This window comes from Delphinus delphis, chromosome 7, assembly GCF_949987515.2.
Source record: "Delphinus delphis chromosome 7, mDelDel1.2, whole genome shotgun sequence".
Lineage (NCBI taxonomy): Eukaryota > Metazoa > Chordata > Mammalia > Artiodactyla > Delphinidae > Delphinus > Delphinus delphis.
Genome location: NC_082689.1, coordinates 2131066 through 2147600, shown reverse-complemented (window position 1 = coordinate 2147600; position 16535 = coordinate 2131066). Strand labels below are relative to the sequence as shown.

Genomic DNA, 16535 nt, shown 5'->3' with positions numbered 1-16535 from the left:
TACCGCGGCTCCCGAAGCCCCCCAGCTGGGGATAGACCCTCTCCTGAAACGGCTCCTGGCATCCGACCCTCGGATCCCATCCCCTCCCCCATGGAGGATCTAGGAGCACCTCCTCACCCCTGCCCTACCGGCTACTCCTGGGTGGTGCCCACGTCCTCGCCCACCCGCCCACCCTACCTAACCCACTGCACTGCAGGGCGTCTGCCCGGCAACCTACCCCAAAGGGGGAAACGGAGCTTTCCCACTGCAACACCCAGGGGGCTGCCACTAGCGGGGGAGACCACGGATCGGCGCCACCACATCGTGGGGCCCCCAGGTGTGCTGCCCCAGAACCCTCCATCGCTCCGGGGCACGTGGCTGCTGTGCATGGCTTTTCGGGGACCACCGCTGCCGTCTCTGCTCTGGGCGAGGCGTGCCGCTGGCTGAACGGCAGACAGCCTGCTCGTGTGAGCGCGGCCTGAGGGGCTGCAGACACTCGGAGCAGAGGTGGCCTCGGAACAGAGATGCCCTTCATGTTATACCACGATGACCAGCGTCATCTACTGAAGCAAACGGGTTCGTTCCAGTGGGATCTGGCGGCGTTTTGGCAGAACTGCTGCCCGTCTGGGGGCTCCAGAAGAGCTACATCCCCCAATGAATTAACAATGATCACATTTTCATTTATGAAAACTGCCCTGTGAGGTTTCTTCTAGAACAGAAAAAAGCCCTTGAAAAGTTGTAGAAAAGTAGAGTCAAAGCGAAAATCTGAGGCACCTTTGACCATGGTTTAAAGCCACGTAACTTTGTCACTCGCTTCCAACTCGGCATGTGTCGACTGCCAGCCCTGCTGAGCCGCGCACAGGCCCAGAGGAAAGGGCCCCGGCACACGCGCATCCTCGCCACAAGGTGAAAGACCTCTTTGGCTTTCAGTTCTGAGCACGAACAAGGCACTTGGTGGTCTCTGTCCATTAAGCGGGCTCTGGGAGAGGGTTCTTAGTATAAAAACAATGAAAAGACCACAGGTGCTTTTGACTTGCCTGGGAATCAATAACACACCGGGTAGAAATTTGGGAGGTGCCTACGGACGATTTGGACCAGAGTTCCTTTTTAAGAGGTTCTTTCTGTGGCCAAAGAACTGCGTGAGAAGCCAAGAATAATGGTTAGGCACTGGCCCCACGAACGTCTCTTTAAGGTTTGTTTAAAGACAGGCCCCCTCCGCACCTGGACGACGCTGGTCTGACCACATGTGCTGCTGGCTCACGGAGTTTCTAATTCCACGCCCTCCAGGGTGAAGAACTGAGCCCCACTCCGGTCTACCCCCAGACCCCGTGCACCCGGGCGCAGGGGAGACCCGGCCCCTCCACTTACCCATACCAGTAGCGAGGGTCACTGGACATGCAGTGGTTCAGGTTCCGGTGGGCCAGCGCCTTCTTCTTATTGAGGACAAACTCCTGCAGCTTCATCTTCACTTCTGTGCTGGCCACAGCACCTGGCGCGGGAGAAAGCAGAGGCGGGTGATTCGCGGCTCTGCCCCAGGGGACCCTGAACCACGTGCCAGGAAAGGCAGGACAGGGATGGAGAGGGTGGGATTCCCATTCAGGACGCTGCCGACGCCAGAGAGCATCTCAAGGAAAAGAGACGGACGGGAGGGCTTGAAGGAAGAGAGCTTCTTCCCAGGAGTATTTTACGTAATTGCACCCTATTTAAAATGCAGCACAAAATCCTATTGTAACCTAACACGGACCCACTGCTGAAGGGAGTTCTAATCCTCTTACATAGAAGGAGGTCCTGAATCAGGCAGAGCAGCTGGGTGGTTTCTTTCTCGCTGCAGCAAGAAGGAACAGAGCCTCAGAGAAAAGGTGCCTGCGACCTGTGTGACAGGGATGAGGCGTGCCTCCCGGGACCTGGGCACAGGGCAGGGGCAGGGCAGCTGGGGCCCTTTCCAGCCCTGTCAGGGGATGTTCCTGCTCTTCCCAGCCTACAGCCACCTACTGAGACAACGCGCATTTCACCAAGTCGGACTGAAGCTGAAATCTTGGGTTCTGTGTTTTTTTTCTGGTGGTCGTAGCGGTCGTTCACAGCCCCGTTAGAGAAAACTGGCCAATCTGAGAAACAGACACACACAACTAAAGTCCAAGCCCACCACGCTGACTCAAGGTCTGCCGGCACCTCACGTGTTTTCTTCAGAGCTGCAATCAGACTCCAGGGCACTTCGGACCCATCCTTCCATTAGAGACGGCGGTGAGTGTTTTCCCTGTTGTCACACAGAATTCAAACAGCATTTGTAATGGCGGGAAAACGCTTCACGAGGTGAGCGATGCAGAGTTTCCAAAACCCTTTCCCAACCGGGAGACACTTTTAGACATTTCCTTTTGTTGTTCTTGTTAGAAACCACGTCGTGTCAACATTTATAAGTAAATATCATCCCCCACGCTTAGGATTCTGTCCTCTGAAGAGATGAGCAAAATGCCTGCATCCAACAAAACGAGATTAACAGCCCCTGAAGCAGCTTCTAAGTTGTTTTCCAAAATGCCTCTATACATGACCACCAAGTGCAACCCCCTGGCCATAGACCAGGTACCCTGTGTCTCTATCTCTAATAGTATTTGGGAGTACCACCTGACCCTGTGTCTCTATCAGTACTCAGGAGTACCACCTGACCCACGTCTCTATCTCTAATAGTATTTGGGAGTACCACCTGACCCTTGTCTATGGGTACTCGGGAGCACTACTTGCTGCAAATGAGAAGACCGCCTGGTTCCCTCTGCCAGGCCCTGACGGCCCCGGGGACATACACTGGTTCTCCTCTCCAGTGATGCACCGTTACGTCCTTGGCTCGCTTTCCTTCCAGAGTCTTCCTGTCGCGTGTGGTGCTGCTGTGGGTCTGTGTGTCCACTTTGGATGTGCAGCCTTCAGTGCGTGTGGCTTTTCTTCAGTGATACATCTACTGGCAGCCGCCACACGCTGGCGTGGCGCATTTAAGCCTCACACGAATGCTACAAGCGCCACGTGGCCCGGGGGGGTGCGCTGAGGGTGGACAGCGCCAGGCGAGGTTGTTCGGATGCTCGGTCTCGCCAGCGTCCCGGCTCTCGGCTCTGCGTTCTGCTTGCACATGCAAGGTCTGTCCTGGTCTCTCACTTCCCTTTAAAATGTGGATTATATTCTGAAGCTGTGAGATAACAGAAAACAGTGGTCTCTGCCCTGGTCCAGGCACAAAGCTCCTAAAACGCTTGCAATTCCCTAAGGGATCAGAGCATGAGAAGCAGCTCTTGTTCTCATGGGGCTCCTGGGTGGGGGATGGTCACCAGGAACACCAAGCCTTGACGAGAAGCTTGGCATTCTCAGCTCCACCCTCACGCTCCAGAGTGGGGAGAGGGGCTGTAAGCGGAGTTAGTAATGGATCACACCCACGTGAGGAAGCCTCCACAAAACCCCAACTGTACGCAGTTCAGAGAGCTTCCGGGTTGGTGAGCACATCTGCACTGGGAGGGGGACCCCGACCCCACGGAGACAGAGTCTCCTGTGTTTGGGACCCTCCCAGACCTCACCCTCGGTATCTCTTTATCTGGCTGTTCACCTTCCTATGGGACTGAGTCCTGAACCTGCGAGATCTGATGCTTGCTCTGGGGAGATAGTGTCAGAATTGAGTGAAACTGTAGGACACCACCCGGTGTTGCAGAGAATTGCCTGTTATGGGGAAATCCTACACGTCTGGTGACCAGAGGTGTCAGGAGTGAAGGGCTCTGTAGGAGCGTGGTGTCTACGTAAGGCTAAAGGAGAAACACGAGACGAGAGAGCTGCGTTTTCCCAGCACTGGAAGGAAAAGACTTAAGTTTTTCCTAATTCAGATGTTCCAGTGCTTGTTTTTATGGCGTCTATTCTAGTTTATCCATTGTGATTTTTTTCCATTTCCTGGAAGCTTTGAATTGGATCTTTTCACTGGTTTGGGAAACAATCAGTTTTATTTTATCCTTGTTTTTCTGGTGTTGGATTTTCATTCATTTAGTGGTTTTCTATTATTTTTCTTTCACATTTCACTCTGATGTATGACATGAATTTTGGTGTATAAGACTCTACGGGTATTTTGAGAAATTGCTCATAAATTGTTAACATCATTAGAGAAATATCTTTCTCGTCACCTTTATCCAATTCCAAACATAACTGTTAGCATTCGCGAGTTGAATCTCTGTCTATAAATAGGTCTGCGTTAAAGGCAGCATCCCACTGTGGCCGTTTCATGATGGACTTCAGGGTCAGGCAGAACAAACCCCTCGGGAACAGGGTCCTCCACGCTGCAGAGGGACCTGAACTAGACCAGCCAGGGAAGCACCACGAAGTGCCCTAAACTGAGTCCAGAGCGCATCTGGAAGGGTCCGTCGGGACACACGGGCTGTTGTCTCAGGCCTTCTCGGCGTCCAAGGAGACAACTCATCATCTCTTGAGCAGGGAGGCTTGCCCGAGCTCCATGTGCTATGTGACGTTTGCGTGTGGGTGCACCAGCCAGTAGGCAGAGCAGCCCAGACCCAGCGACACCCAGCACGAAGGGCCACGGGAGTGGTGACCAGAGCAGGCGGTGGGAAGTGACTGGAGGTATAAACTCGCACCTCCGCTTCTGAGCAAGGCCCCTGGGTTCCCTCCAAATGCAGCCAGGGCTGGACTTGGACCGTCCTGAACACTTTCAGCCTGTCTGTCTCGTCTGAAAAATCACACTCGTGGAAACTCTGAAATCTGTGTATAACGTGCCTGACACGCAGCCCCCGGCATTCCTGACGGCCTCTCGGCCCCAGGCGGACACCTGACAAAATACGCAAAGTGTGGACCGTGTCACAACACAAAGTGCCCCCCAACCAGGGAATGGAGGGGGTGGTGCGGGAGGCAGGGAACGGGGCGCACAGGGGGCCCTTTACAGCAGGGAGTGGGCAAGGTAGGTTCAACCCCGCCAGGAAAGAAGCGGGAGCCAGATGAGGGGCTTGGTGTCTGGCTCCAGTGCGCTGGCAGTGCGGGGACGGGGCAAGGTCAATGAGGTCAACACGACCCAGAGGGCCCGTCTGAGGAGCTGACCCTCAGGTCCTTCTGAAAGGACCGGAAGGAGTAAATGATGCAAAGCAGGGTTCTCGGGGGGCAGGAGCCGGCAGGCTGGGGGTCAGCTGGCCCGACCTGCTCAGAAAGCCCCCTTGACGTGAAGGCACCCTGCCCTGCAGAGCGAGCCACGCTGAGGAAGAGCTCACTCTCCCTGCTTTGGCCACACCCCAGGCTCACACCATGGGCTCCTGAGCTCCAAGAAGGGACAAGGACAGACGCCCAGTTCCAGCAGGGAGGGCACGTGCTCGATAAGTGCAGAGACGGGCAAGGGCAGCTGCCCTGTCCGGGGGGACGCTGGCCCATCCCTGGCGGGGGCTGAGGAGGCACTCCAAGGCACCTGCTGGGCTGGGAGGTGGACAGTACCCTTGTCCCCTGGGCCACCTGCAGGGCCCTCACAGGAGGAGGTGTGCCTGAGGGGTCCCCGGGCGGTCACGGACACACGCGGCCCTCAGCCAGCTCTAGGGTGGGTGAGTGCACCTTGCCAGGCTCTTATGGAGTCAGAAGAAAACAAACCCACGTCCCCACACCCTGACTTCCTTCCCCATAAAATGACCCGGAAGCTTCCTTGACAGGGAGAGAATTCCCAACGGAAGACGCTGATTTTCATCCTCGTCATTCTAGTTACATACCCGCCTCTCAAAAGACTTCTTCACTTTAAGTGAAACTTCCAGCATCAACAAAACACCTTCAGTAGATGAATAAATACCAAATGTTTCCATCTTTACTTAAAAAAATCAATTCCTGTCGATGATCATTTATTCATTTGACAGGCTTTACAGAGAACGTACTGTGTGCCAGCACTGAACCAGCCAGCGGGGCTGGAGGTAAATAAAAGCCCCGGGGAGCGATCAGAGGACGAGCCCTGGAGGGAGCCCAGGAAGGGAAGGGGGATCTGGGCGGGGCCCACCTGCTGGGGACAGAGACCCGGGGCTCAGCGGCCCCGGAGGCCCTGCAGCATGTGACACCAGACCCGAGTAGGGACACATCTCCCAGGTTTGCGCCTCTGAGGAACGCGCGACACCCCCAGCAAACGGGGCAAAGAACTTCTCTTGGGGTCCGGTGTTCCATCTTTTATCTCCACCCTTTTGAGACATTTTTTAGATAAAGTGAACGACTTCCCTCAAGCAGTGGCACCTTCTTCCCCAACAGGCTGTACCTGTAACTAACAGTGAAAAACACGTAGCTGTATTAGTTCCAAACTGCCCAGAGGGCGAAGACTTGTCTTCCGTTGGATTTTTCCTTTCGATATGATTTAAAGACAGTGTATCATGGAGTCTTAAACACGGTTAATTTAAATAAACCTGACTGAAGATGAGTGTTCGTGCTGAACAAGATGAAAATTGCCATAAACTCTAAGAAGTCACTGTTTTACCAAATCAACAGCATTCATTGGTATCGATAAGTACAAGAAGGGGCTTCCCCGGTGGCGCAGTGGCTGAGAGTCTGCCTGCCGATGCGGGGGACGTGGGTTCGTGCCCCAGTCCGGGAGGAACCCACATGCCGCGGAGCGGCTGGGCCCGTGAGCCATGGCCGCTGAGCCTGCGCGTCCGGAGCCTGTGCTCCGCAACGGGAGAGGCCACAACAGTGAGAGGCCCGCGTACCGCAAAAAAAAAAAAAAAAAAAGTACAAGAAAGCTGCAGAATTACTTAAAAGTACAGTAAATGTTAAGTGTAACAAAACTTTTGATTAAATATTCAAAAAGAAATTCATTTTTAAAAAAAACCAAGAAACTAAACAACGGAAGCTCTGCACTGCCTTTTCAAACGCTTACAAAGTGGAGATGCTGAACGCCACGCACGCGCTCCCCGCCCCACGCTCTGTAAGCTGCACAAACAAGACTCTCGTTCATCGGTGAGGCCCCACGCGCTCAGAAGCCCAAGCGGCGTCCAGCGCGCGGCCTGCCAGGCCTGCCTTCTCTCAAGGCCACACTCTGAGGGCTGCACAGCTGACGCAAGCATGCCAAGGACCCAACTGTACACAGTCCGTTATTAATAATAAAACCCGACCACCCAAACCCACAAGCTGAAAACCGCCAGGGCTGCCACTGGGACCAGCTTGGAGGGGAGCAGAGAACATTCCTTCGCCCCGTCAAGGGACTGCTCAGCAGGCAGCAGAAGTCGTTTTTTACTTTAAACGTGTTTTCTGAAGTCAAATCTTTTCATATTTTGTGAGGCTGAAGACGTTATTTTTATTGGAACTTTCTGGCCAACTAGGAGGAGTTACTGTAGACCAAGCTGGTGAACTGGGGTTTGCCGGCACGCCGGGCGCACAGCAACTCGCCGATCCTAGCAATCTAAACCCTCCATCCTCTGTAAACAAGCATTCCCTCGCTCCAAAGAAAAGCACGTGGACGAGGCACCCTGAGGGGAGGGCAAGGAACAGGGGTCGGGCAGGGAGCGGGGCCACGTCAGGGCCAGGTGCGCGGGGCTCAGCAGGTGCGCCTTAGCTCTGGACCCACGCACCATCCTGCCCGCAGCAGAGCCCCTCCCGAGGGCACCTGTGAGGACCGGGGTGCTGTCGTCCACGGGGCAGCTTCTATGGAAGCCACGGAGGGAGACCACTGAGCCGCCAAGACGCTCAGGCCCCTAACCCGGAGAGAGGACATGGACCCCGACCCTGGTTCTCAGCCTCCATTGCACCTTAGAGTCGTCCCAGGAGTTTTAGAAATGAGAGCACAGGCACCTGTCCTCTGCTCCAGATCAGTGCGTCACGACTGGGGGGCTGGTTCCTGACACCGTGCGCTACAGGCTCAGGTGTGGTCAGCGCCCTGGCCGCACCCTCAGCGCAAAGCAAGTGGTGGTGAGACCAGCTTGGCTGTGTGGACCAGCTGGGCAGGTGGCAGGCAGATGCCACGGGAGCCAGCAGGCCAGGGAGTGAGAGCCGTGAGTGTGATGGACCCCACCTGGCACATCAGCCCGCTGCGGGGCCGCAAGGTGGCCCACAGACCAAGGTGCAAGCAGCCAACCCAAACGTGCAATTCCGCTTCTCCCGAGGCCTTTCCGTCCTCGTTTCTGGAATCTCGACTGTGGGCCATCACTGAGCCTGTCCATCACCATCTCACCAAACTGTTGTGATCCAACGAGATGCACCATTCAGATTTAGTAATTACTTTCAAATACTAATAGAAAAATCAGATTTCACGTGGAATAAAAACTCTCTTGACCTGCTTTCTAAATTGAAACTCTATCAGACAGTTAAAGTGAAAATACATTTAAAGTGTATTTATTTCAAGAGTGAAAAGCTGTGGTAACTGTTGGCAAAGCTGTTAATTTTATGTATAAAAACAACTAAGGACGTACAAATACTGGGTTCAAGAGGGTGGAGTAGAAGGATGTGCGCTCACTACCTCTTGCGAGAGCACTGGCGTCACAACTAACGGCTGAACAATCAACGACAGGAAGACACTGGAACTCACCAGAAAGGATGCCCCACATCCGAAGACAAAGGAGAAGGTGCAGTGAGACGGTAGGAGGGGCGCAATCACAGCAAAATCAAATCCCATAACCGCTGGGTGGGTGAGTTACAAACTGGAGAACATTTATACCACAGAAGTCCACCCACGGGAGAGAAGGTCCTGAGCCCCATGTCAGGCTTCCCAACCTGGGGGTCCGGCAATGGAGGAGGAATTCCCAGAGAATCAGACTTAGAAGGCTAGCGGGATTTGATTGCAGGGCTAACCATTTTCAGTAGTTGAGGATAAAGAATTTTTGAGGTTTTTTGAGGTTAATATGTACTGGTAGGGGGCTTTGCTGGTGGCACAGCGGTTAAGAATCTGCCTGCCAATGCAGGGGACACGGGTTCGAGCCCTGGTCTGGGAAGATCCCACACGCCACGGAGCAACTAAGCCCGTGAGCCACAACTACTGAGCCTGCGCGTCTGGAGCCCGTGCTCCGCGATGGTAGAGGCCGCGACAGTGAGAGGCCCGCGCACCGCGATGAAGAGTGGCCCCCGCTCGCCGCAACTGGAGAAAGCCCTCGCACAGAACCGAAGACCCAACACAGCCAAAAATAAATAAATATGTACTGGTCAAGTGCCTAAAGTTCTAGTTTTACTCATGGGCACAGGCAGAGTAAATCACCATACAGTCACGACATCAAATCCCGACCCAGGAGAGAAATGCACGTCGTGACTTACTGACATGCGGGATTAACAGGAGGCCAGTGCATTCACCTGAGCTCTGAGGTCTTGGGCAGAAAGGACCAGAGCCTGGGGATGTGAGAGTGGGTTCACTCGCCCCCCTTAGGTCCTGGGGGTATCGCTGCAAACGACAAACTACCAAAACAAAGGGGCCCAAATACACACGAGGGAGTGTTTGTTCAGCCACAGCCTGGGAGGGACACGGCACCCTGCGGGTGGAATGCCGAACCGCGTCCATCCTTTCGTGCGAGCCCCAGGCGCTCTGCCCGGCGCCGACATGGGGAATTCCGCCTAATTTTCAAAGGGGGAACGGCACCCAGAGGAGTCCCCTGGCTAAGATCCAGTTGGGTGTCTCCTGGAGGATAACAGACCAGGCTGGTCTTTGCACAAGCACGGCCGCAATGGAAAGAAAAAACTGGGGTCAAAGGGCAAATGTGCCACCTGAGAGGTGGGTCATCGTGTCTCCTCCCAGTCCAGGGGCGTCCTAGCAGCTGCCACCTGGTGTTGGGTGCTCACTGACGCCCTCAAAACAAAACAGCTTTGAAGAAGTTAAGGCTGAACACAGGTGAGGCTCACTATGCTTCTGGGGTGCTTTCTGGTTCTTAGTATCTTTTCAGCCCACGAGGAGTCTGCAAACACTCCTGCAAATGCTTAAGTCAAACCCAAAGTGGGGCTGCATGCCCCCTGCAGCTCCCAAGTGAAGACAGAGCTGCGGACCAGCCCTGAGGCTGGGGCGCCCAGAAGCACAGCCCCGGGAGGGACACCAGCCAGGCGGCTCCTGCCCCAGCTCCGCTTCTGGGGCCTGGGCCGCGGGGAGAGCCGCCTGGCGAGGGCGCCCACGCCGCCAACCCGCCGGCTCCGCCACGCACTCACTCTCTTTGCCTTTCTCCTTGTGCTTGAGCTGCTGCAGCTTCTGCTCCCGCTGCTGCTTCGCCAGCTCCTGCTCTTGGCGGTGTCTCTCCAGCTTCCGCTGATGCTCCAGCAGCTCCTGCTGGTGCTTCACGGCCAGCAGCTCCTGCTGTTGCTGCGGGCAGGGAGGGAGGAGACAGAGACGGTCAGAGCCTCGCCCCGAAGCAAGACGACGAGACAGACACACACGCGAGAAGGTCGGCAGAGGGCCAGCCCGTCCCCGCGCCGCTGTGGCCGTGGGGACCTCGCGCCCTGCGCACGGCCCGCATCTCCAAGGAGGTCCCCTCGTTCAGTCTGTCCAGGAAGCAGGGCTGCTCGGGGATGTCTCCTAACCACTCCACGCTAAATGCCAAAAATGAAAATAAAAATGACCGAATCGCTAGAAGAAAATAGGCCTGAAGATTTGCGCAATCTCATACGCTGGGAATGCCTTTTGGAGAACGACGCAGACGCGCACGGGATGGCGGGGCAGCTTCGGGAAACTGTTTGGCCCATCCTTACGAGGCTAAACACACACCCACGCGAGACCCAGCAACCCCACGGCCACGACTGACCCAAGAGACATGGAAACACATCTGCGCAAAGCCCTGCACGGGACTGTGCGTGGCAGCTGTGCGCACGGCAGCCCAGACCGACACACCCCAGACGTCCCTCAGACGTGAACCCAGCGGCAGAAGTGTGTGTCTGTACGTGAGAATCCCACCCGGCAATGAAAAAGAATAAACCGCACATACAGGAAAAAACACGCATGGGCTGCAAGACAAGCGAAGCGAGCGGGTCCGGCGTCGACAGGGCTGTGGGATACGGGCCAGAGAAGAGTCAACATGCAAAGGGTCTATTCACACGAAGTTCTGGAACAGGAAATCCTAAGACGTGGTGATAAAAATCAGAAGAAGGCAGCTTCTTGGGTGAGGCAGGAAGATGAGGCAGGAGGGAGCTGTGTAGGGTGTGGACTGCCTGACAGAGACGGCATTTGCTCAGATGCTCAGGACTGTCGAAGCGCGGCGGACAGACACTCAAGGCCCGTGCGTTTCATCGTGTGTAAATGATATCACGTATTTTCAGAAATGACATAATTGACAACATAAAAAGTTACCTTCCTAATAAATACTGTAAACAAAATTAAAATGCAAAAGATGAATGAGGAAACCTCTGTGCAGTGTTCGCAGCACAGAGATGGCCGTGGTAAGTTACTAAGGCTACGGTAAGCAGCCCCTAAGAAGGTGAGCAAAAAGACCAAGAGATTCACCAAAAAGTGGTTCAAAATAAATGGGGGACAAGGGCTCAAGCTCACCAGCAATCAAATCCCGCTGTCACTTATCGCCCTGGAAAAGCTGAGAAAGAATGAGCCGGCCAGCGCGGACCAGGGCTCTGGCCACGCGCACTTGCCACCATGGAAGGACCTGAGTGGGGTCAGCCTGGCTGCCCACACCCTCCACCCCGGCCACCTGCACGGAGCCGCCCTCGTCCACGGCACCTTCCAGGGGGCCCCCCGTGTCCCCCTCGCTGCTGGGCGGGGCGGGCCCGCCCCCTCCCTGTCCCCGGGTGGAGGGACGGGCTGGGGGGGAGCCAGCAATCTGTCACCCAAGAGGCCCCGGGACTCTCCGTCGAGAACGCTTCACCGACGAGCGAGCTCCCTGTCATGGACCACGCGTGTGAGACACAGCACGACTGAAACAGCTTGTGGCCGCTCCCGGGGACCGCGGCAGACACCTCCCTGCGGCCCCGCTGGCCCACGTGGGAGCCTCCGCAGACGGCATGGCCGGCCTCCCGGCCCTGCTGCAGTGGAAGGGACCTGAGAGCAGGGCCCCTACGGAGCCTGGCGGGCTGGTCAGACCTGTGCCCACACGCGCAGCAGGGGACCCACGGCCCTGCCCACAAGCCCTGCCGCGAAGGGGAGGGGGTTCCTTTCCAGCTGGGACCACAGGGACAGAATGGCAGAGAGGTGGGTGCAGCTAAGCCCAAAACCCGCGCAGGAGGGAGGGAGAGGGAGGCGGCCGCGGACCACCCAGAGGAGCCAGTGTCCGGACCCCGCGCAGCAGCTCGCACCTCCCGCGGGTGACTCTGCTCCTCTGCCGTTTCCCAGACTCTGCGTCATGCAGCAGGGCGTGCAGGGGCGTGGCCGCCAGGAGTGGGTACACCCAGCTCAGCACCCACCCGTGGCGTCCCTGCACACTGAGTGCCACTGCTGAGAGCTGTCTGTGGAAAACAAAATTACCTTCCCAAAACCCGGCTAATATATTTTGCTAATATATTTCAAAACAGTGATGTTTTCTTCTCTTTTAAAAGGAAAACCGAATGACACCACTGGGAAAGAAGAGTAAATGAGGTGGGGCTGAACCATGTCCCTTGTCATCATTAGTTTTCTTCCAGGAGGCAGTACTCAGAGCTGCACTACCTGCTCTTCTCAGAACAGGGTCGCACACCGAGGAAGGTGCCTCTGCCAGAAGAACTTGTTGATCCGTACGGATTCAGAGAATCCTGCCTGGGGGCCCCATGGCTGTGTCTGTGGGCAAAGGCCCCTAGCGGCTGTCACCAGGCCACCGCCCACCGCTCTGGGATTCCGCCCGCGTGGCCAGCCTCCAGAGGCGGACGACTCAGAGGGCTGCCTGGTCAGGAAGCCAAGGCCGTGTCCTGAACAACGGATCTCGGAAGGAAGAACCTCGCCCCCGTGGCATTCCCTGCACCCCCAGACTGCCTTAGGTACAGCCCCGGGTTCCCTTTCAGCTGCTCAGTGCTCATTTAACGTGTAAAGGAGGCGCAGGCAGAAAGGTCTCACGATATTTACTTTTCACCCAGAGCCCAGAAGGAAAGTGAGGTCTCTCAGTTGTCATTACAAAGACACTAGAAACAACTACCCCAGACCCAAGGATTAAAGTTCACAGGAAGACAAAACTCCCAGAAAAACGATATCGTCATTGAGTGTTAATGAAAGGAGCAATTAGAAACCACAACTCTGATTCCCCAAAATGCCCCAGAGCACGACACTGCAGAAGCCTGGCACGGACAGTGCGGAGCCGGGACTGCTGTGGGGACACGGGGCTGCCACGGTGAAGTCCACGTCCACCTGGGACTGGAACCCGGAAGTTCTGTGCATCAAAGGCCCAACGGGCTTGCCGTGTAGGTTTTTCAAAGATGGTCAAGAAACTTCGAAGGCATCACGTGGCCCACGATCTGAGGGGAGTGCAGGGCAGACCCGCCGACCCTCGGAGGTCCCTTCTGATAGACAGCATCCTCTCCTGGGTGCTGACCTCCAGGCTCACGTGCTACCTGGCCACGGTTTCTAGGGACCATTTGCGACTAAACTATTCTTCCCTATGGGATCCTCAAAACGGACCCATGTCCATCTTTATCTCACTGGACTCCTGGCTCAGCTCGAAGAGGCACCCTCACTTCAGTACATTCAGAATCACTCTTCCCTCTGGCCTCACGGCACACCAGCCTTATCAAAAGGTCCCCTGGATGTGTCATTCACGTTCCCACCCAAATCTGGATACTCAAATGCCGCAAAGACAAAAAGGCCAGCCATCAACATGCCGGTCAGCAAGAGGAAGGCCGGCATCACAGACACCCCGCACTCTGGACTCTGCGGAAGCTGCGGACTGGATATCGCCGTGCGCGCTGGGGGGAGGGGAGCATGAAGGGGGAGGGGAGAAGTGATGGGTGAAAGTGGTCAAGGGAGAGCCTGGCCGGCCTCCCCTTCCTCCGCCCTCACCACCCAGTCTCCATTCGTGTGACACGCGTTTTCCTCCCAGGCGGGGTGCCTTGGAAGCTGCATCCCCTTGAGACCAGTGGCGGGTCCCCTCCGTCCGCAGGGCATCCTGGCTCCTTCCCTCCATGGACTCACCACCACCGGGACACACTTCCTGTGGCGGCTCAGGGCTGACTGAACACTCAGGCTGTGTCTGACTCCGTCTTCTCTCTGCAGAGAGCAGGTCTGAGCGAGCCCGTGAGGGTACTGGGCCAGATCAAAGCCAGTGTATTTATCAGCAAGAGCCAGTGAGGAGGAATGAGATAAAAACCATGTTGCAAGCCAACGCAAGAGACGGTTTTCTTTGTAGAACAAACTTCTGCAGCTGCCACCTTTGGAAATACACAAAACGACCCTTCTCTTCTACAACTGCAGGCAGCCTACAGCACAGAGGGCACTGTCAAAGGTGAGCAGGACGCCTTACAAAGCACGGCACTCTCGTGTGCCACGAATGCTTGGTGGCAAAGGAAAAGCCGGGCCCAGCGTGGCAGCCCGAGTGGCCATCAATGCCCCCTGGGGCAGCAGGTCAAACAAGGCCATCCACCTGCCCGTAAACAACTTCCTAGAAACCCAGAGTGCCGGGTTTATGAGCAATTCCTGCCGTAAGCCCGTTAATTAGGCACAGACGGGCTCAGGGATGACGCAGGGCTTCTGGCTGCCACGCGCTTTCCCAGGTACCAGGGTTATGGCAACCTAAGTGCGTCCTGCGGGCTCATTAAAAGTTGCCTCAGGTGACCCGGAAGCCGGGGCCCCAGGTAACATCTCTCCAGCTACCTGGGACAGGTAATAAAGAGAGTAAACATGATGGCCTGGCTCCCAGGGCCATAAAACCAGGTTCCTTTCAATGTTATCCCTTTCCCTTCAAGGAAAAGAGTCACATGCTCAACTAAATAGCTCTTAGAGCTCTCTCCTGTCCATGGAGACGGCACAAGTCACACCGACAGACTTTACACACACACACACATGTATAAAAATTCAGCCTCACTAGTAAAAAAGGACATGCAAATAAAAGAGTAGAAATCGTTTTTAGTTTTTGCCCATTAGACTGGAAATACCCTGCGAGACCTGGGAAAGGGACATCCAGGCTGAACACAGCTTTGGAAGGAGCAGGAGCCTTCTGGAGGGCGGTCCGGTGAGACGCTTTAGAATGTGTAATGTGCTCACAGTACTTTTCATCTGAAGCGATTTATTCTGAGGAGACCTGCCCGAAGGACGGGGCCTGCGGTCTGGTCCACAAGCAGGAACTGTGGGAGATGAGCCCCCGTCTCCCAGGATGGCACCTGGGACAGACGTGTCAGGACAGGTTCCCGCCGTGCAGTGCGGACGGGGAGGCTGCAGCGCCAGGGTCACAGGATTCAGCCCCGACTCTGGACTCTGTCTGCTTCGGAGCCGCAGCGGGGGTGGCATCCACGCCAGGAGCACCCCCAGCTCCTCGCCCACTCACAGCCCGTGGACCCACGGGCTCCTGGTGCCGGCAGGATGGACCCGTCTAAAACCCCGCCCGGCGCAGGGGTCCTTCACGGGGTGATGAGGATGGTTTGGAACCAGACAGCGGTGACGGTTGTACCATATTGTAAACGTGCTAAATGTCACTGAATTGTACACTTTAAAATGGTCAAGTGATGAGCTTTATGTTATATGAATTTTACCAGAATGAAAAAACTGAGTAAGGGAAAAACTAAGTATTTTCCATAAAGAAAAGGAAAAAAACGAGCAGCCACTTCTCTCTGGCTCCGTCGGGTCAGGAGGACCACAGCCCTGAGACTGAGGATGAGCAAGGTCCCCGTGTGTGTGCCCCGGGCCCTCGGGGTCCCTGGACGGCCGCTGGGGACGAAGGCGGAGCCTGGTTCTCCTCCACGCTCCCCGCGTCCTACCTGACGGGCCCCAGGAGGGAGCAGCCTGCGTCGGCAAAGGGAACGGGCAAACTCACCTGCGATGAAAATGACCAGAACCTGCTGAGCCCTAGAAAACTACAAAACAGCTCAGGTGGTGATTAAACTGTATCCAGCGCCGACCCTGCCAACAACCTCTTCTAGGAGAAAAAGGCCAGGTCTCTCCACACAGGACCCAGGAAAGGCCTTTTGTCCCTGGGGGAGTCACCTGCCCCGGAGTGCGGCTGCCTGATCTCACACCACAGGAAAGTGGTTACAGGCCTGGAGAGGGCGCCTACCATGCAACCCAAGGGAGACCCCAGCACAGGGAGCAGAGGCCCGGCTTTGCCTAGCTCTCCTGCAAGCCCTCACCCAGGGTCCAGCCTCAGCCACACAACCGCAGTCCATGGCGTGGGCAGGGCCCCTGGCGCACGTGCTGTCACAGACAGCTTTCCAAGATCCCAACATGGTTACAGAAGTTTTGGTCAATGCATGGAAACAAAAAGGGAGGAAACAATTATAATTTGCAGATGACATTACTGTCTACTTAGAGAACATGAAATAACCAATTACAAATTTCTTAGGACTAAGAAGAAAATTCTAGACATTGGTTGGCTAACAAATAATAATGAAACCAAGGGCTCTACACGGACAGTGACCAAGTAGAGAATAAAATGAAGAAACATTCTGTTCATAACAGGAGAAAATATATAAAATACCCAAGAATAATTAAATATAAAATCTACAGCCCTTATATGAAGCAAATAAGACAAGACTTTTCGTAAGGACAGAAGAAGCTTCAAATC

General features: G+C 55.5%; 1 protein-coding gene across 2 annotated transcripts in view; it reads right to left on the bottom strand.

Moving 5' to 3' along the window:
• The window catches only part of HDAC4 (histone deacetylase 4), a 284834-nt gene that overhangs the window by 86655 nt on the left and 181644 nt on the right, over window positions 1–16535 (bottom strand). For both annotated transcript variants that reach the window (XM_060015821.1, XM_060015822.1), the window contains exons 5-6: window positions 10072–10222; window positions 1348–1468 (exon numbers count right to left, since the gene is read on the bottom strand). In XM_060015821.1, coding sequence (XP_059871804.1) covers window positions 1348–1468; window positions 10072–10222 — 272 coding nt within the window. The remainder of the gene's footprint in view (window positions 1–1347; window positions 1469–10071; window positions 10223–16535) is intronic.